This window comes from Primulina huaijiensis, chromosome 13 (genome assembly GCF_012295235.1).
Source record: "Primulina huaijiensis isolate GDHJ02 chromosome 13, ASM1229523v2, whole genome shotgun sequence".
Lineage (NCBI taxonomy): Eukaryota > Viridiplantae > Streptophyta > Magnoliopsida > Lamiales > Gesneriaceae > Primulina > Primulina huaijiensis.
This window is the reverse complement of record NC_133318.1, coordinates 18,861,267-18,880,704: the sequence shown is the minus strand read 5'-3', so window position 1 is coordinate 18,880,704 and position 19,438 is coordinate 18,861,267. Positions and strand designations below refer to the sequence as shown.

Below are 19,438 nucleotides of genomic sequence, written 5' to 3'. Positions count from 1 at the left end.
CACCAGGATCAACATCACAAAAAATAATGAACATACTCTCATACTACTTGTTGATCTAGTTTTCATCTTATTTTGCCCAATTTTCATAATTAGCCGAATTAATAATAATAATAATAATAATAAGTGAAAGCAAACGAGCAATTTTAATGTAGTTCGATCCAACCGATCTATATTCACGGGTTCACATCCAACCATCAAACAAATCCATTAAACCTCAAGAATGTTACAATCATAGAAGTACTTAAACCATATAATCAACTGTCTCTTTTCTTATGACACATTTATGATGAACACTTTCAATAAACTTTATTTGTAAAGCATCACTCATATTTTGAATCTGTCTTTTCTAACTATCTTCAATATACAAACTATTCTATCTCGAGAACTCACCTTATTCTCCCGAGGAATGAATCAAAGAAGCTTTTGAATCCGTCTTCTAGAAATCCTCTTACGCACGGACTCTCCCAAGAACTTACCTTCCTCTTCTGAAGAATGAATCAAGACGCTCCAAATCTATTATGTACTACCACTGGATGCAGCTCATAAACACAAAATGAATAAGTGGCTCGAAAATAAAACTTCTTCGCAGAAGAAGTTGCAACGAAAATCGTAACAATGTATATTACTCTCAGCTTATGCGGATTCGACCTCTTCGACCATATGTGGTCACTCTCGGCAATCTTCAAAATAAATGAGAACTTATATATTAGATCTTCTTCAAGATAAAACAAATCTTTCAAAATACCATATATTTTCATATATTCAAAAAATAATATATTCCAATATCTTCATCATATCTTTCCAAATATAATATTTTCTCATATATTCAAAATAATATCTTCCAATATTTTCCTCAATATTTCTGACAAATAATTAAAAATCTTTTTCAAAAATCTAGCAGCCAAATTTTTAATTTTCTTAAATCAAAATATATAATAAAAATATTACAAAAATATGGCCAGCCAAAAATCTCACTTTTCAGATGACAACATGTTGAATAAGAGTAGGTCTTTTATGAGACGGTCTTACGAATCTTTATCTGACGGATCAACCATATCGATATTCACAATAAAAAATAATAATCTTAACATAAAAAGTAATACTTTTTTATGAATGACCCAAATAAAAGATCCGTCTCAAAAAATATAAACTGTGAGATCGTCTCACAAATTTTTGTAGATTTTTGTAGTTGAATAATTATAAGTCGATGTTTTGTTTGAAAAAACAAAACTGGTGTGAGGACAAATCAGACTACTTCAACACCCTAATATCCGGCAGAGAGGAAAAGACGAAATCACCCTCATCGGCAACCAACTACAAACCACCTTAAAATGGAAGAAAAAGGAATCATCATCACATGAGTTACGTGTAAAATAAAGCGGGAGGCGTCTGTGCCAAGAAACCACTCCCTTCACTTGATTACCTTCCCCCTTCTCTCTCCATCTTCACCATTTTTATTTCAATCTTTATCTAATTTTCGCCGCTTCATTTCTGGGATTTTCTTTTTTCAATTCACTAACAAGGATTCTTCCTCTAATCTGCAGAGGTAACATAATTTCCAATTATATTTTTCTTGGTCACTTGAATTGTCGTTTAATTATTATATTTTATTATCTTCTCTCAGTTTACTTCAATGATTAGTATATTTTTTCACGTTCATTGACTCGAAGCATTTTTGTGCTCCATTTATATATTTTGGTCCACCGCCTGCACACAACAGCTGAAAATACACACATATATGTAAGTAATTTGTTTGGGATTTGTACTTCAACATTTTTATATCGACCTTTCTATTTAATTTGTTGTGGGATTATAATTTTGTTTTGGAGTAGTGTTGAAGATGATCGGGGAATTCGTCACCGCCGGTTTAATGTATGTAATCTCTGTAAATCCTTTTGCTCTTTTTGGCAGTCGACTATACGATCTGTTGGTGTTTCAAGCCTTACTTTTGCTTTATTTGATCCCTTTTTCTTTAATAGGAAATTTTTCTTGGAATTCACTTCTTTTAATTGGATTTGATTGGCTTGTTAGATTGGTTCTTGGATACGCTTATCCCGCGTTACAGTGCTTCAAATCCATGGAGAAAAATAGAGTTGAGATTCAAGAACTCCGGTTTTGGTGTCAATATTGGTACGTAAGCACGCATTTCCCATCCAAAAAAAAAAAAGAGGACAAGTATTTTTCTTTTATTGAAAGTATAATAATAATAATAATGAAAATCGCTCTATTATGTTAATTTTACTTGGTTAATTGAATGAATTCATCCCAAATCGTTACACACAATTTGCAGTTAATTATCATTTTGACCATAATTAATGGCATGTTAAGAGCTAATAATGTTTAGAAACGTTGAGCCAATTAATCTACTGATATTTTTAAAGTCAAATGGTTCTATAATAAAGTACTATAGTGATTAATTATTATATACTTTTCTGTTGTTCTTAGTTGAACTAACTTATTTGTTGGTACTTGGGACTGCTAAGCGGCACTTTGAAAACTAATTTTACACGACACCTACTTACTTTTTTATAATCTAAATTTATGTGTACAAAAAATGGAACACAACTATTTATTTATTTATTTTTCGATGCAAATTGTAACTAATTATGTGAAATGTAAAATAAAAAGGTATATATACTAATTATTGTAAATTTTCAGAACAAAACACTTCACTTAGAACTTATTATATTGTAAATTATTATGCACGATGCACGCCCATTGACACCTAATAATTCAATATCTTATTTTCTTTCAAACATTGTACACATTTTTATTAGCACTATGATTTATATGGCATCATTCTTGATCTTCCGTATCTTTATTATTATCTATTTGTTTGCAGGATAATTGTGGCAATATTGACAATACTTGAGAAAGTTGGCGATGTTTTGGTTTCTTGGTATGCATTCTATATATTAATTGTAGTACAATTTTCCCTTTTTCCTTCAATTTCGAATTCAAGATAGCACGTATCCGACTCCGTAGTCGCCCTTCTTCTAATTTTGTTGTTCCTTACGATTATCGTGAATCCTTCCATAGGATCCCAATATACGGTGAGCTGAAATTGGCACTCTTCATTTTTTTATGGTATCCAAAAACAAAGGTAAAAACACCCGACTCTACACATTGATTTAAAGTCTTTTATTTATTTGTTGGATTTGTTTAATTGTTTAGTATTGGGTTTATTATTGGTATGTACAGGGAAGTGGATTTATCTACGAAAGTATGTTGCGGCCTTATGTAAGGAAGCACGAGTTAGATATTGAGAGGAGCTTACTGGAATTTAGGGACAGAGCCTGGAATTTAGCAATCTATTTTTGGGAAAATTGCACTGAATTGGGTTCCACTAAGATTCTTCAATTTTTCCAATCCGCCGCCGCCCAATCTACGAATATCACACCACCCATTGAGGTATATACCCCCACACGCTTATAATTAAAATTTTGTCGAATAAGATTTCGATGATGAATGCAAATATGCAAATTTCATATATAGCTAGCGAGCGATCCTCCAAATGGCCGCGCGATGGCGTTTACATTCTTATTCTAAAATGTTCTTAGCATACGACATCAGAATACATGTCTCTCGGTCGACATGACTTGATAACTTAGTATATATCAAATAATTGGTTACAAAATAAAGTATTTGCTTATGAATAATGAATGAAAGTTACACACAATGTGTGATCGTCGGTGTAATCTTGATTGTACATGTAACATTTTTCATAAATAATGGAAAGATTATAGTAGGATGAATATGCTAGAATATAAAATCAGATCTCCGATTGTGACAAATCATGTGCATTCAAGACACAAAATTAGGGTCTCACTTCATTGACAAATCAAAATTCCTCACAGGCCCATTAATGTCGCCATCAATTCAATGCGCTTCTCGAATTCTAACCATGCTTTAACCATTACATCTCTACCAGATTGTCATGTATGATCAGCGCTCAGTGGCGGCTCCTACGCCGCCGAGCAAGCTGTCCAGATTATTCAAGAGGAACAGCCTCGACAAGCGGCGGGTGCCGGAACCATACACTCCTTCCAAACTCAGGAATCATAAACATTTCATTCGACCGGAGGATGTCATTTATTCTTGATTCATATGTCTTGATTAGTTGTGGGTTTGTAGAAAAATCAGTTTTGAATTATAGTTCACGGGCTGCAGGGTTGGGAATTAGAAAATTATATGGTGTGAATTGTGCCAAGAAACAGAAAAAAAAAAAAAAAAACTAAATGTACATTCATTATATGTTCATTTTGTGCATATAAATATATGTATGTTCAATTTCATTTTCTTGTTTGGAACTTACGGATTACATACAAACATTTCAATTTGCTATTACATAAGACAAAAATTTGAGAAGAAATAGAAAAATTGTACATATCTGTGGTTTTTGGATACGAATCAGGATCAATCGCCGCATATCCGTTGATGTTATCTGGAGCTACGGAGCCGAAGAGCACGGAGGGTCCGATCGAAGGCCATCCTAACGTTGCGGCAGATGAAGTGAAATACGGCGGCTACGCGAGGCCACGAGCGGTGGAAGAAGCTACCGCCAGCGGGTCCAGGCGATGTGTACGTGGGCTGGAGGTAGGCCCACGCCGCCTGCTTCACGAGACGGTTCCGGATGCAGATGTCGGATCCTGGCGGAGATAAGTAGACCGCACTTGGCTTGGGGGAGTTGACCGCGACTGAGGGCAAAAGGTCCTTCAGCGAAGTGTAGCTGTGAGGGTTCCGTTTGATCGGAAGTAGCTCCAGATCATCGGACGGGAATGAGGAGGAGGTAGATGAGGTGGTGGTGGTGATCGTGGTGACGGTGGAAGAAGAGCTGTGGTGGTCGAGGAAGGTGAGCTTGGTTGGGACCAATAAACCTGAGGTGGATATTGAGTTCCTCCGCCGGAAGTGTGAGGGGTCGGATGCGAGGTTGTCCATGGCGGCGGGCGGCGGGCGGCGGCTAAGAGAGAGAGAGAGAGAGATGAAACGCCGATGGCTTCAAATTCTCTATTAGCTAGTTTTGTTATTTGAGTAACGCAATTATTGGCGTACGTGGTCACTATCTTTTATTTGGTCCAAGGTCTCGGGCTAAATCCGAGTAATTTCCGATGTTTTAGGTCAATTCAGGTATGTAACCGTTATAATAAATAATTTAAAAAATCACAAATAATAGAGATCAATTAAATTTGAAATGTATATATAACAAAGTAATTTATTTATTGATTTTAGATACCAAAAGTGAATTTATATCGAAAGTTATTAGCATATTATTAAAAACATGAAATTACCGGAAATTTCATGCATTGTTCTTAATTTGAAAATTTAAGCCTTTTCAAACTCTATTTGTATATAAAAAGTAAATTTTTGACAAATAATCACAATTTTTGACAAATAATCACCGATGACCAACCTATTCATAAATAAAACAAAGGATTAACATTATATTAATAATACAATTAGATTATCATAATTACAAGAGTTTCTATTAGAGGGTCGATTGTTAATATTAATAATATATGATACATAAGAAGTAACATTAAATTAATGGAAAAATGCTTTATATACGAGAAGTTATGATTTTCGTGTTGATTATAATTAGTAAATGGGTCCAATGTAATTCTTAATTTCTAAAATATTTGCATGAAACGCAACTCTCGTCGGTCCACTCATAAAGGTTAACAAATAAATGAGAAGATTTTGTATCTTTCTCCGATTATGACAAAAACTTGTGCCCGAGTTCTCTTTTTTTTTTTGGTTCAATATTGACCTTTTCTTGTTAGTGGTTTTGTTATTATCCTTAAAGAAATTACATATATATATTAGCTGTATTTGGATTGGAGTATATATTTTGGATTTGGATCCTCTACATTACTGAACATGATGTTGTTATAGTCGTTGGATCATGCGAAACTCACTTGAAGTTCATTTTCTCCGGTACTCGCATATTACCATATCCAAATCATTTTATTTTATCTATGAGATTTCGAGGAATGAGTTTCAATTTACCCTATGACCTACGAAATTGAATTCTATCATTATGGTTAATAAATATCTTGACAAAATCAACGGAATAATGCATTTCAAATTTCAACTAGCTGTTTTTTGAGTCCTTATGATGAATTTCAATATGGATTAATTTGAAACCATCATTTCAAGTACCTTTTCAAATCCAAATTCATTTATCTAAATACAACCTAAATATAAATTGCATTTGAATTGATGTATATTGAGCTAATGATTTCAAATTCATAATAAAAAAAAATCAATTAATTTGTTTGGATAAATCTATTTGATAATTGATTTCAAATCCTAAATAGTTATTTTTTGAGATGAATTTTAAATACATAATAACATGAGATCATTTCAAATAATTCATTCGAATACTCTCCCAAATACAAATTCTCCAATCCAAATGTAACCTCCATGAATTTGGATTAAAAATTGGAAACCAAATTAGCAAATCCTCTCGTCTAAACAGTCAATTAATGGTTTTTTTAGTTACATTTTCAACTCATATAACACAAAAATTGCAGTCAAAAATTATGAAACTAACCAGATACAAATGCATCCAATAAACAATATTGTGATTCTACTTATGAAGTTAAAATATTTGTTTAATTATAACCCTTTTATACAAATGCACACTTACATCTATGGATTAATCCATATTCTCCATTTACAATATTGTTACAAGTATGTCGATTTCGATTTGGTTTTGAGCTTCTCATAGCTATGTACATAATGCTTGGACGAAGGGATTTGATATTATGAATTTCAAATCTATGGATTTAAAATATATTTAATTACTTGAATGAATTTATATTGAGTGAGTTGTAAATTCAACTTACCTTTAATTTATGTAAATGCAATAATGATTATGATGGATTTGAATCTGACTTAGTATATATGGCATTTCAAATATCTCTCCAAATCAAATCATTCATTCGAGCGCATGATTAAAATTATTTCGCATTAATCTAGTGTATGCAAGTGTTTATTATTTTATTTTTGACATGAATATAACTTGATCTCTAAATAAATTAAAAAACCAGTGCATTCTTTAAATGATTAATATTAATTTAAACATATTGATTTTTATATACTAATTATACGTCAAATAATAATTTAAAAATAAATAAAAACTTTTTACATATAATAATACAAATAAAATCTTTGTGGTTTAGATATGTTAAAACAAAGCATATTCAGAGGCCCAACTCGAAATCTGAAACCCAAGCCCTTAAAGCCTCAACTTTTTGGCTCGTTAAATGTAAAATCCTGCCTGCTTCGGGACATGAGATGCTCGATCCGAGCTGTGCGCTGTTGGGCTAAACTCAAGGCATATTTCTAACCTAGGATATCCCAGAATATTTTGACAATATTCTCGTACGAGGATGACAAGCATAAATCGAGAAATGATCCTTACTTCCGTTACTTAGCTGAGCTAAGCCAGGGAGATGGGGAGGAGGCTTGACACTACATACTTTAAATCCTTGTCGGAATGACTTGTGTTCTCATCCATATATCATGTATCTTTTGAGATGTTTTTCTAGCTAATATGTGCTTTTTTCATTGTCTATAAAAACATTAATTAACACAAAATTTTACATGAGACGGACTCACGGATTAATTTCATGAGACGAATATTTTATTTGAGACACTCGTGAAAAATTATTAATTTTTATGCTAAGAATATTACTTTTTATTGTAAATATGAACAGTGTTGACCGGTGAGACCGATCTTCTTCTATTCATCCTACGTATAAAAAAAATATTAATTTTATGACAAAAAAATTATTTTTCAATCTAGATAATATAATAATTTTTTATTTTATGTGATGTTGATTTGAAAAGTCAGAAAAATTAATGTCCCACTTATTGAAACTTAGTGGCTAATACTTTGTAATCCACGGAATCAAATGATATCTCCTTTTCATGGAAAATAAAGCAACTGGGATAAACCTCTATTTTGTAATTAACAATAATGTCGAAAGTGTTCGAAAGTATGTGTGTGTGTGTGTATATATATATATATATATTATTCTTGAATTTAAGAAAAATAAAATTATGTCACGCACTACCCATTCACGTCCAAAATATCGACTCACATTCAATTAGCTAGGGACAATATAATATTTGTGTTTCAATAACTATGAATTTTTTGCATTATCAAGGAAGAAAATTATAAATTACGAGAAAGGAAGTTTCAAAGCTTCAAAAATGTTACGAAATAACAAATCAAATTCTTTTCGTTCCTATTCTATAATTCCCGAAAAAAAATTTATATCGAGAAAAAAAATTATTTATTTGCGAAAATATTCGATTTTTATGGTTAGATATCATGGGTTATATATATTGAGTGTCACTGATGATGTTCAATCTTAATATTTGTTTCTTTTTAGCATGGTGGTTGCTACAAGTGTCATGCATATTAACCTCAAAATTGGTGGATTTTTTTTCCCCCAAATCACAAAACTTACATTTTAATATATTAATTTTTATGAGACAAATCTTCAATTCGATTTATAAAAAATATTATTTTCTTATGTCAAAAATATTATTTTTCACTTCAAGTATGATTTAGATCGACTAATCTCATGAATATACATCCGTTGTAACATCGGAATAAAACTTAATATTAGAAATATAGAAAGTGGGTAAAAAAGAGTTCGAAACTTTAAAATTTGGAAAATAAAAAACAGAAACTTTTACACCACTATGTAATCTGCTTTTTCAGAAGTGGAAATATTTTGGCCCTCCCCTACTCCCAATTCACTGACCATTACTTGCTTCAAAATGTAATTAATATATACATTCAGGTAACATTACTAAATTTAACATTTGTACAAAAAAAAAAAAAAAACAAGATGTTCGGAAATGATAAGTTTGGATTTTATTTTAGTATTAAATTAAAACTACTATAATGTCGCCCTCTACTAATTATGTGTAGAAACATAATAATCGATTAGGGACACAATTTCGAGTTTACGACAAGTTGATATGAAATGATGAATGATATAAGACTTTAATTTTCGTATCATTTTGTTTACCGTAATATGCTAATTTTAATTTTTTCGAAATGATATTTAATTATTAAGAAATTTACATCCAAAGTAAAATATTAAATTCGAAAAACTACTAGAGATTTTAAAATGATGGAAGACATCCATATTAATCCAATGTTATGCACTTAAGCAACAATAAATTGAGCAGTCATGCAAAAATTTGATTCAAAGTGGATCGTATAANGTGTGTGTCGTGGTCATTGTCACAATGAGATAAATCAAGAAAGAATATGTGTAACTTATCGACCGAAATAAGATTGTTCGTAAACAAGAAAAGTGCACATCATGATGGTGTATATATTGTATCCTATCCAATGGAATATTAGCTGCCCAATATTTTTTATTCGGCAAATATCTTAACAAATTAGGTCTTCGACTAAATTTGGAGTCCCTCCTAGTTTAATGACGTACACCTCAATTTGTCCGAGTATCCTTAAACCCGACACAAGAAGGGCGACAAAAATTTTCTGAATATATATGACACAAGAAATTATTACATCAGACACAATGTATTTGAATCCACAGGAGACCATTTGGCATAAAGAGAACTTAGCAAGAATTAACTAACGAACGATGTTAATTAAGCAATTGGAAAAAAATATATTAAACTTTCTGAATTAATTAATGGTTGACATAGGCCATTTAACTTAACATTGTAATTATTATGGTTTCTCCAGGCCAGGGAAATAAAAGGGCCGGGGCTGTATACAAGATCAAAATTAAAACAATCTTAAATAAAGTTAATATTAGGAAATGTCTGCTCATCGGGAGCATTCGAATTCGTGGAATAGCTGAGTGTTTAATAAGTGGTCATGAGTGTAACTTTCCCAACCAACATTTTTTGTGTGATCTCATCGCACAAAATTTGTCTAATGCGGTTTACCTGATTAGCATCATTTTCAGGCAGACTAATGCGTAAATCCGAAAATTTACTCACGGCACGAATTTGGAACGACAACAAATTAGTAAGAGGTCATAATCATAATGCATCAGTTTTTGAGAAATATGCATGTATTAGCATAAATACACAATATAAATACATGGGGCCATATAATGTTGGATCCATTTTGAACTAAAAGTTGCCGTTTTCTATTGCTCCACATGTACTCCACTTGTTGAGGAAACAGTTTAAGACAGTTATATAATTGATTGATAAAAATGATCAGCACCAACTAGTTGATTATTGGCTACCAACTTGGTTCTACACAAATAAAAATAAAAAACTGTTATATTCTTTTAAATATTAATTTTTGTGATTTTTTATACATCTGAAATCATTTTTTCATTATAATTTCACGTTTGTTTTATGGATATCTATTTGGCCTCGACTTCTAGTAATCGAGCAAGGTTTGGATCTAGCTCTTTAAGATTTGTCCATAAAGTTTAAAATTCCAATTCACGGTCCACGAAATAATTAAAAAAAAAATCGATAATTTCGTGTCAAATCAAATTTAGTTCATGACGAAATTTTAATTTATGAAATACCAAAAATTTTTGTACTAGAATTCATTAACTACCACATTTTTCATTGGTATCAAATGACATATATAATCTCTTGTTGAACTTCAATTGTTTCCAATATCCATTTATTAATAATCCTTTATGCTTATATATAAGTATTATATTAATATATATTGAATTAATAATTCACAAAGTTGCCTATGGAGAAATGTGATATATTTGTCCTTTTCATTGTTTCTGTCTAAAAAATCTATATTTTAGTGAACAATAATTTAACATTTTCTTTAGGGATCATAGTGTATTATAACAATCAACAAAAATATAAAATATAGAAAGAAATAAGAAATCAAAATTTTAGAAAATATAATTTTTTTTAAAAATTATAATGGATCAAAGTAAATCAACAATTATTGATTCATCATAATCCCCTTCCTTTTGTCGTCTTCTCCTTTTTCTTCTTTAATGGAGCATATAATTGAGAATGAGTGAGAAACCAACAAACACTAATTAAAATTACATTAATTAATTTTAAAAATAAAAGGCTCTGGGAAAAAGAGATATAATATAAATATTACACGCATAAAGTTTAAATAAAAAAAGAAAGCAAAAATGCATGAGAGGAAAATTATATGATTGGCCCTTCCTCTTTGGTTTTCACCATTATACATACTTACCCTTTTCTCTAGTTTCTCTCTCTATTCTCTTCTCTCCAATGGCTGCTGTTTGAAATTTTACCGACAGATTTGTGCTTTGTTTTTTACTCTGAAGAAGGCTGTTTTCCTTCCAGTTTAGCTAAGGTACGTGCGTGTCTGTGTAATCTTTACTTTCCCTTTTTGTCCGAGTTCTGAATAATATCTAAAAAGGAAATCATATTTCAGAAAACGTAAATTTTCTGTATTTTTAATAATTTGTTTTTTGGGCTCTTTCTTGATCATTGCATACATAAATCTGTTTTGATTTTCTGCTGAAATCCTGGTTTTAAATTTGTTCTGGAAACAGTGAAGTTCTTCTGTTTCGGATTCTTGGTATTGATTTTTTGAGTGATATCATCCAGATTGGAGATTTCTGGCTTTTGGTGGCATGTTTGATGGATTGGTAGATATAATTTGGTCACAGAATTAGAAATATATTATGGAAATTAAGTTTTAGGCAAGAAATGTGAATTTCTGGAGAATTAAGCAAGTTGTTAGACTTGGAAAGATGTATTACATGGATATATTATTTATATTTTGCAGTGACCTTAATTCTAAATTTCACATTTTCTTTTTGAAGTTATAATTAATTAGTGTGACATTATGCAACTTTTTTTCTATCTTCATTTACTCATGTCTAATCTTCATTAATTTCTTTGTTTGTGTACGTGTTTTTTTCTAGGAAAAAAACGGATATCTACGTACGTTGTTTAACTTTGGAAAGTTTTCATATTCCGATATATAGTAAAATTTCCAATTAATTAAATATTGATTTTCCTATCGGGGAAGTACTAATTCATCGTGATTATATCAACAATGAATATACTTTTCTAAGAAAATTACAAAAATATTTTTCTGAGGAAATTATTTAGAATATGCATAAAGATTGAAAATACTTTCTTAGGGTTTTTACCGGAATCAAGAATGGTGATCAGTGCAGGAACAGAAGCTAAAAACATGACCATGCACACAGAATTCCTCAAAGAACATGATGGGATTCATGTCCCAAATCCCATCAATGGCGGTGTGGTATTACCAACTGTTCCTCGATGGCCTGGATTCGGATCCGACCCGCCATATTGCGAATCTTTCGTCCAATCGAAGATAATTTCATCTACTGGCCTTGACCTCAATGATTTCGCCACGGCTAATAAAATATCGATGCAACCTGAAAACCAAATTGCAAAGGGAAATGCAACTCGGTTCACTATTTTCTCAGGTAAATAGTTAGATGTACGTAATAAATATTCCTCTAGAGGATCGATGCATGGACTACATTTAATCAAATTAGTGGGATTGTAAAATTACTTCTACGGGTTTTTTTTACCATATTTATTGGATTGTTGTGACGAAACATGAACTACATATTCAGTTGATATAGTAGATGGTGCGAAAACACAAAAGATTCGAGATATCATGGCAACTACCTTAGTTTATTCGATTCGAAAACGAAGCTTGATTCCAAATAAAGTTGCACGGTTAAGTTACCAGAAGGAAGGTTCTTTTGATTTGAACATATATAATATCGTTGCTTTCGAAAGCCACAGTTCTTTCACATGTTGAGCAGGGTATGATTTTGGTGACTGCAAAGCCGCTGAAAACGGTGAGAAAAATCGAATTCAAACTGAAAATCAAGGGGATTTGGAGCATGGATTCGGCCAATCTCTGGTACACACAATTAATTTAGTTTTTTTTTAATCAATAAGATGAAACAGTGGTGCTAGAATCTGGTGTGATCTGTTTCTTGAAAACGAATTGTTGAACAGGTATTTTCAAAACATCCTTCTACCGAGCAATGCATTGGAGTATACTCACCTCGCGGAACTCAATTAATCGCGGTTCGTCCATTGTTTCCTCCAATTCTTACTCTACCAAATCCAGATTCAGGAATATGGAGATAATGTTTATTTTTTGTTTATAAAAAAATGTTCATAGCAAGTTAATAATTATACATTTTCTACTCTTAAAGCATTTCTTTTACCTGAATTTTAGTACGTTTTCAGGGGCGGATCATGTTACCGTTGAGCATGTCTGCTGATGGAGGGCCGATTTTTGTGAATGCGAAGCAATACAATGGAATCTTGCGGCGTAGAAGGTCACGGGCAAAGGCAGAGATGAAGATTAAACTCACCAAATCCCGCAAGGTACTATTACTACATGAATTGTTGAAATACATATAAAATTATTGGTATACTGATTTTATTTTTTTCACTTCTTGTTTTACATATTTCAAATCTTGAGATATCGGATACTATTCTTTAAAAAAAATTCTCGACGAATTTCAGCCATTTATGCACTTATCCCGCCATCTTCACGCCATGCGCCGTCCAAGAGGCAGGGGTGGCCGCTTCCTCAACACCAAGAACTCAAGCATCAGCACCAAAAACGCTGATGAAAAAGAGGAATGGTTCGCACAGCCTGCTGAATCCCTGATCTCCATCGTGCTGCAGTCCGATGGAAACCAGTCCACTAGTCCAACCTCCGAAGCAACCAGTCAACTTTTCTCAAAGGGGAACGCTAGCACTTTTCTTCCCTTTCATGTCAATCATCTCCGCAGCACTTCTTTTCAGCCAATTACAAATGTGGCTGATACTGGGATCGGAATCGGTATCGGTATCGGATTTCAAATCTAAAAGGCAACTCATTCTTGGCTAAATCTTCCTTCTCCTATAAGGAGCTACAAAATCATCTAAAATATAAAATAAAACATATATATCTTCTGCCAGTCTATCGAGTTTCGGCTCTCTCTCGAATCAAGCCACGTCAGTCATTGACACGGGTGGATTCAGACAATGTTAATATATGTAAGATCGTGATGTGATTTTGTGTGTGTAACATTTCTATTCCCTCAATAATAGAACCTGGTTAAATCAGGACCGATCAAGAGTTTGTATAAGCATGCATGGTTTGGAAAGTCGGCGTTTGGTTTTGAAATCTTTGAAACTTGAACATTTGTGCGGTTGATCGTTTCCTTGCAATCTAGTATTTGTACGAGATATTTTGTTTTTTAACATAGGTCAACTATTTAATTAAAAAAATGACCTCAACATTTGTATTCGGTCAACTATTTAATTAAGAAAGTGTATTTCAAATACAAATGATGAGGCCATTTTCTTAATTAAATAGTTGACCGAAGTTATTTTACAAATTTTCCCGTACTTATATATTAAGTTGTTTTTTCCCCTTATACATACATACATACATACATGTCTTCTCAAATTGAGTATTATTTGCTATGGATTAATTACGTGTTTTTACAAATTAAATAATGTTTGGATTACTATAAAGGCCCAATAAAATATGAGTCCATTCTGTACGTGTTGTTGGATTTACTTGAAGCTTAATGGGCCTGCTTAGTGTTTTCACCTACCCTTCTTTAGGCCCAGAAAAGCGGTACACTTGTTCTCTTTTTTATATTCCAATATTAGCACTAATGGCTTTTAACTTTTAAGCAATATTCCACAGACTAATTAGAACTATGACTTTATTATTAATCTAATTTATTTTCTATCTACTTTCAAAATATCGTTTCTCCGAATAATTACTACATAAACTCAATAAATAAGAACAAAAGTATCAAATGTCATTTTTGTAAGACGGATCTCCGACCCGACTCGACCCAACTCGACTCATGAAAAAATATTATTTTTATGTTCAATGTGTTATTTTTCACTTTAAGTGTGGTTCGAGTTGATCAGTCTCACGGAAATTGATTTGTGACATCATCTCACGAGAAACCTACTTATAAATGGTATACTTTCAAAATATGGAAACAATTCATATGAAAAGTTAAACAATTTCAAAAAACATAACCAAAAAAAAAAAAGTAGAATCTCTCGAAGTTTAATATATCAATAAATGAACTAAAATCAACAAAAATTATGACAGCTGAACACCTAGTTCAAATTACACACCATTGTACTTAAAAATACGAGCATAGATATCATCTATTGATACAATAATCTATTCAATTAGGCTATTTTTATTAACTAGCTATTCAATTAGGTTATTTAATGTACTCTTGGCGTGGCCAAAAAAAAAATCACANCCCCCCCCCCCCCCCCCCCCCCCTTCAGTGGAGATGATTTTTGAAGTTTTTTTGTTGGATATATATGTTCTTCACAATTTCAAGCATCTATATTGTTGAAATAATGTTTAATAATCTGATATCTTTCAATTTTTTTAATAGTTTTAATATTTTTATTTAAAATATTGATGTAGCATTGTATATGTAAACGTCGTATCTGCATCACATTAACATCATTATGTCGGAGAAGATTAGCATCATGTCGGAAAAAAAAAACCAAAATTTCAAAATATAAAAATAACTCAATAAATATAAAATTTTATAATACAAAAAATCAAAATCATAAAGAGATTATAATTTTCTACAACTTCATGGAAAGGAAAATGTCTTCGCACACTCTAACATCGAGTCATTTTGATCACATTAACGATAGAAAATTTTATCTCAAAGACTATACTCTATTTGATTTGATTGGTCACAAAACATACAGGGGAGTTGGATATTTTTGACCAAGTAATTAGTCGTGTATAGGGGTGCATCATATATTATATCGTAGCAAAAATTATATATTATATATAGTATAAAAAATTATATTATAAAAGAATATATATCGGTATCGTATCGAAATTTTCGATATACTGAAAATTTCTATACCTATTAAAATATCGATTATATCAAAATTTTGTATCTTATCGTGAAGTCGGCACGATATTTTTATTTCTATATATAAAAACTTATATTTTTAAAATTTAGAACTTTATTATTAAAAAATATTATATATATTTTTATATTCTATTATTTCAATATTTCGATATTTTTCAAATTTTATATCATTATCGTATTGAAAAATTTTATATTATTATAATATTGGATCAAACCAAAATCTTCAAGTATACAAAAAATTTTGTTGGTGATAGGAAATTAGTGGTTGGAAATATATACAAGTTTTGATGTGACAACATAACATGGTGATAATCTAAATCATAACAATAAATCAAATCGACGGAATACTATTACATTAATTTGTATATTATTTTTACAAATCTACCCCTACCATCACACACGCATATATAAATAGAATTGTTGGTATATATAGTAGATTTTTACAAAAACTTAATGATAAAAAATGTGAATTAATATTATATTTAATAATGTTTCAATTTATATATCATTAATTTAATTATTTTAAAAAATAATAATATTTTTCATTATTTCTCATATGCTTATTTAAATGTATTGATTTTGAAATATTATTAAACAAAAATATATTAATATATTTATATATGTAATTAAACTAATAATTTACATTAAAAATATGTGTAAAACCATGCATGGTTTACAAATACTAGATTAGTGCCTAGAGCAAATGTGAGCTTAGTTCATAATATTTTTATAGTTTTCACTTTTTTAATGCTTTGATTTAGCATGTCCTCTTATCTAAATATATTCTTGGAGCATAGATCCAAAATAAATAATTAAAATCGCAATTGTTTTGTTGATATGATATCGGATGTTAATGGTAGAGAAAATTATAATATTAATTTTGTAGTCTTTCAGCTATCTTGATCACCTATGTTATATTTAAGTCGTGATCCACTATATTTATTTTTTTTTGGTAATTTTAGTTATTTTTCATATGTGACACATATACAACACTCAAATTAATGGTTATGACATAACTCTGATGTGAGCAGTGTCATACCAACATAACAAAATTTCCGATGAAAAAATGACTAAAATTGACAAAAAAACGAAAAATATTTGACTAAAACTGAAATTAGACAACATAAAATTATAGAATAGCAAAAAACAAAAGATCAAAATTGTAGTTTTCCTTAATAATATCGTAGAAACAATAACAAAGGCCAATTATTATAGAGTAGGTATCTTGTGAGACAGTCTCACGAATCTTTATATGTGAGACCGGTCAACCCTACCGATATTCACAATAAAAATAATAATCTTAGCATAAAAAGTATATTTTTTCAATGGTGACCCAAATAAGATATATCACAAAATACGACCCGTGAAACCGTCTCACACAAGTTTTTGCTATTATAATATGATTACTACAAATTTCTAACTCGCAAAAAACACAAACTATTTAAATTGAAAACAATGTGTAAGACTAGTGTATCTCTTATATTTGTCTTCATGTTTAGACCCTTTTTCGTAAAAAAATAGTTAGCCATGAAGTATATAATGGATAACATGGACATGCCAGATGGAACATTCTATGCAAGTTCATCAGGTCTGACCTGCTGTATTTCTAAGAAACTGACTGGCAGGCGCGTTCATTTGACAAGTCTCTTTTCTAACCCATTCAACCTGCCGAAGTTTACCATATTTTTCAACATATTATGCTATTAATAATTCAAGTTCAAATCCATTTATATACCAAATCTAATTCTCGCATATACGGCCTCAAATCATAAACTGAGAGAAATCATTAAAGAGAAACCATGAACGATCTACTATCAAGATCATTCTCTCGGGGAGAAAACCATTCCCCGCCGCCGAATTCTCATACCATAGAGATGAGCAGCTCCATCGAAACAGGTGGCGAGAATCTGGACAGATTTTTCCAGGACGTGCAAGTAATCAAAAACCAGCTTCAGGACCTGGAGACCCTTTACGGCCAGCTCCAGATCTCGCACGAGCAAAGCAAGACCATGCACAACGCTGGAGCCATAAAGAGCCTCCGATCACGAATGGATTCCGATGTTTCTGCTTCTCTAAAAACTGCGAAACTCATTAAACTCGGTCTGGAAGAATTAGACCGCTCCAACACCGCCAACCGCAGGGTACCTGGACGTGGCCCTGGAAGCTCTTCGGACAGAACTCGAACTTCTGTCGTCAATGGCCTGAGGAAAAAACTCCAGGGAACCATGAATAAGTTCAACGAACTGAGACAGAGAATGGGTTCCGAGTATAGAGAGACGGTGCAGCGGAGATACTATACCGTGACAGGGGAAAACCCGGATGAGAAAGTTTTGGATAGATTGATAGAGACGGGGGAGAGCGAGAATTTCCTGCAGAAAGCGATACAGCAACAGGGAAGAGGGCAGATGTTGGATACTATAATGGAGATTCAAGAGAGGCATGATGCGGTGAAGGAAATAGAGAGGAATTTGAGGGAACTGCACCAAGTATTCTTGGATATGGCGGTTTTGGTGCAGAGCCAGGGGGAGCAGTTGGATGATATTGAGAGTCAGGTGAATAGGGCTAATTCCTATGTCAGGGGGGCAGCTAAGCAGCTTGAGGTAGCCAGGAAGCATCAAAAGAATACAAGGAAATGGGCTTGTTTCGGGATTTTGCTCTTGTTGATTATTATCTTGATCGTGGTTCTTTCGCTTCGACCATGGAAGTGATCCATGATCTCAATCACATGTTCACCAGCGATTAATATGTTTGTTTGTATATGGTTTATTGATTTGAAAAGTATACCTTTCTTCGTATTTTCTTATGGATTATTCAAGAAGATAGTAATTGGGTGAGACTCACGAACCCAATAATTTTGCATTTGTTGGTAATAAGGGAAGGGCAAAGAGAGACTTTGAAGAGCTAAAAGAGTGGCTATTTATCCCTCGCTTATACATAATTTTTTCTTCTTGATTTGTTAGAAAAATGTAACCGCATGCAATGCAAATGAATAACGAGCATATTTTGGGTTCGAAAGACCAAATCCAACAATTCAAACATAATGTTCCAGTATCTCTGACTATCGGTTGGGGCATTGAGACACAGCAGCTGCAGGCATCTCCTATCGTGCAAGAACACACACAAGAAACAGAAGAAAAACTTAACAAAGATCATAGCGATAGGACGCCTTCAATTGTTCGTTCCTTCTTTCCCCGTTTTATATTTCTCATCAAAATCTAAACACAAGATTGTGATGAAACGTTTTACGATGGTTACACCAGCACAAGCTCTACTGATGGGTAGAACGCTTTATAGCGAATTAATAAAAAAAAAACTCGACAGAAACCTCTCCGCCACAACTAGAATAGAAGGGCTGGTTTAAATATAATCTCTCAAATTTTGCTCATTCGAAATAAAGACAGTACAACATTCCAGGACCATAATTTTTACAAAAAAAAAAAACTAAAGAATGGGTAAAAATTGTTTCTCATAAGAAGAAATTGGAAAAAAAGCTGACATTGGCAGTTGGCCTAATCCACAAGTATTAAAAA

At 32.0% G+C, this 19,438-nt stretch overlaps 3 protein-coding genes across 11 annotated transcripts; all 3 read left to right on the top strand.

Moving 5' to 3' along the window:
• The first annotated feature begins 1,257 nt into the window (after positions 1 to 1,257).
• On the top strand, positions 1,258 to 4,295 carry LOC140990931 (HVA22-like protein i). 6 transcript variants are annotated; one of them, XM_073460807.1, is made up of 8 exons: positions 1,258 to 1,546; positions 1,721 to 1,740; positions 1,833 to 1,872; positions 2,032 to 2,130; positions 2,843 to 2,899; positions 3,040 to 3,103; positions 3,202 to 3,411; positions 3,858 to 4,295. In XM_073460807.1, the coding sequence occupies exons 3-8, from the start codon at positions 1,841 to 1,843 to the stop codon at positions 3,864 to 3,866; spliced, it is 471 nt and encodes a 156-aa protein (XP_073316908.1). In that variant the 5' UTR covers positions 1,258 to 1,546; positions 1,721 to 1,740; positions 1,833 to 1,840; the 3' UTR covers positions 3,867 to 4,295. The 6 variants fall into 6 exon arrangements, with proteins under 6 accessions (XP_073316908.1, XP_073316905.1, XP_073316907.1 ...); XM_073460804.1 differs by having other exon boundaries at positions 1,271 to 1,546; positions 1,671 to 1,740; positions 1,830 to 1,872; positions 3,932 to 4,295; XM_073460801.1 differs by having other exon boundaries at positions 1,272 to 1,546; positions 3,932 to 4,295.
• A 6,899-nt stretch (positions 4,296 to 11,194) lies between these two features.
• LOC140991722 (nuclear transcription factor Y subunit A-10-like) lies at positions 11,195 to 14,091 on the top strand. Of its 4 annotated transcripts, none has more exons than XM_073461843.1 (6): positions 11,195 to 11,323; positions 12,159 to 12,437; positions 12,786 to 12,886; positions 12,985 to 13,056; positions 13,222 to 13,362; positions 13,504 to 14,091. In XM_073461843.1, exons 2-6 carry the CDS (start codon positions 12,176 to 12,178, stop codon positions 13,849 to 13,851), a joined length of 924 nt encoding a protein of 307 aa, XP_073317944.1. In that variant the 5' UTR covers positions 11,195 to 11,323; positions 12,159 to 12,175; the 3' UTR covers positions 13,852 to 14,091. The 4 variants fall into 4 exon arrangements, with proteins under 4 accessions (XP_073317944.1, XP_073317943.1, XP_073317942.1 ...); XM_073461842.1 differs by having other exon boundaries at positions 12,154 to 12,437; XM_073461841.1 differs by having other exon boundaries at positions 12,123 to 12,437.
• Positions 14,092 to 17,587: 3,496 nt separating this feature from the next.
• LOC140991438 (syntaxin-121-like) lies at positions 17,588 to 18,858 on the top strand. Its single transcript, XM_073461392.1, has one exon. It carries the CDS (start codon positions 17,708 to 17,710, stop codon positions 18,614 to 18,616), a length of 909 nt encoding a protein of 302 aa, XP_073317493.1. The 5' UTR covers positions 17,588 to 17,707; the 3' UTR covers positions 18,617 to 18,858.
• The last annotated feature ends 580 nt before the right edge of the window (positions 18,859 to 19,438 follow it).

What these genes read in the sequence shown, in the direction of transcription:
- LOC140990931 (XM_073460806.1), top strand. Translation starts at nt 1,841, where the DNA reads ATGATCGGGGAATTCGTCACCGCCGGTTTAAT. An exon ending in GGCGATGTTTTGGTTTCTTG is followed by an intron (nt 2,900 to 3,039) that starts GTATGCATTCTA and finishes ATCCTTCCATAG; the next exon opens with GATCCCAATATACGGTGAGC. An exon ending in ATATCACACCACCCATTGAG is followed by an intron (nt 3,412 to 3,931) that starts GTATATACCCCC and finishes CATCTCTACCAG; the next exon opens with ATTGTCATGTATGATCAGCG.
- LOC140991722 (XM_073461841.1), top strand. Translation starts at nt 12,143, where the DNA reads ATGGTGATCAGTGCAGGAACAGAAGCTAAAAACATGACCATGCACACA. An exon ending in TCGGTTCACTATTTTCTCAG is followed by an intron (nt 12,438 to 12,785) that starts GTAAATAGTTAG and finishes CATGTTGAGCAG; the next exon opens with GGTATGATTTTGGTGACTGC. An exon ending in GCGGAACTCAATTAATCGCG is followed by an intron (nt 13,057 to 13,221) that starts GTTCGTCCATTG and finishes GTACGTTTTCAG; the next exon opens with GGGCGGATCATGTTACCGTT.
- LOC140991438 (XM_073461392.1), top strand. Translation starts at nt 17,708, where the DNA reads ATGAACGATCTACTATCAAGATCATTCTCTCGGGGAGAAAACCATTCC.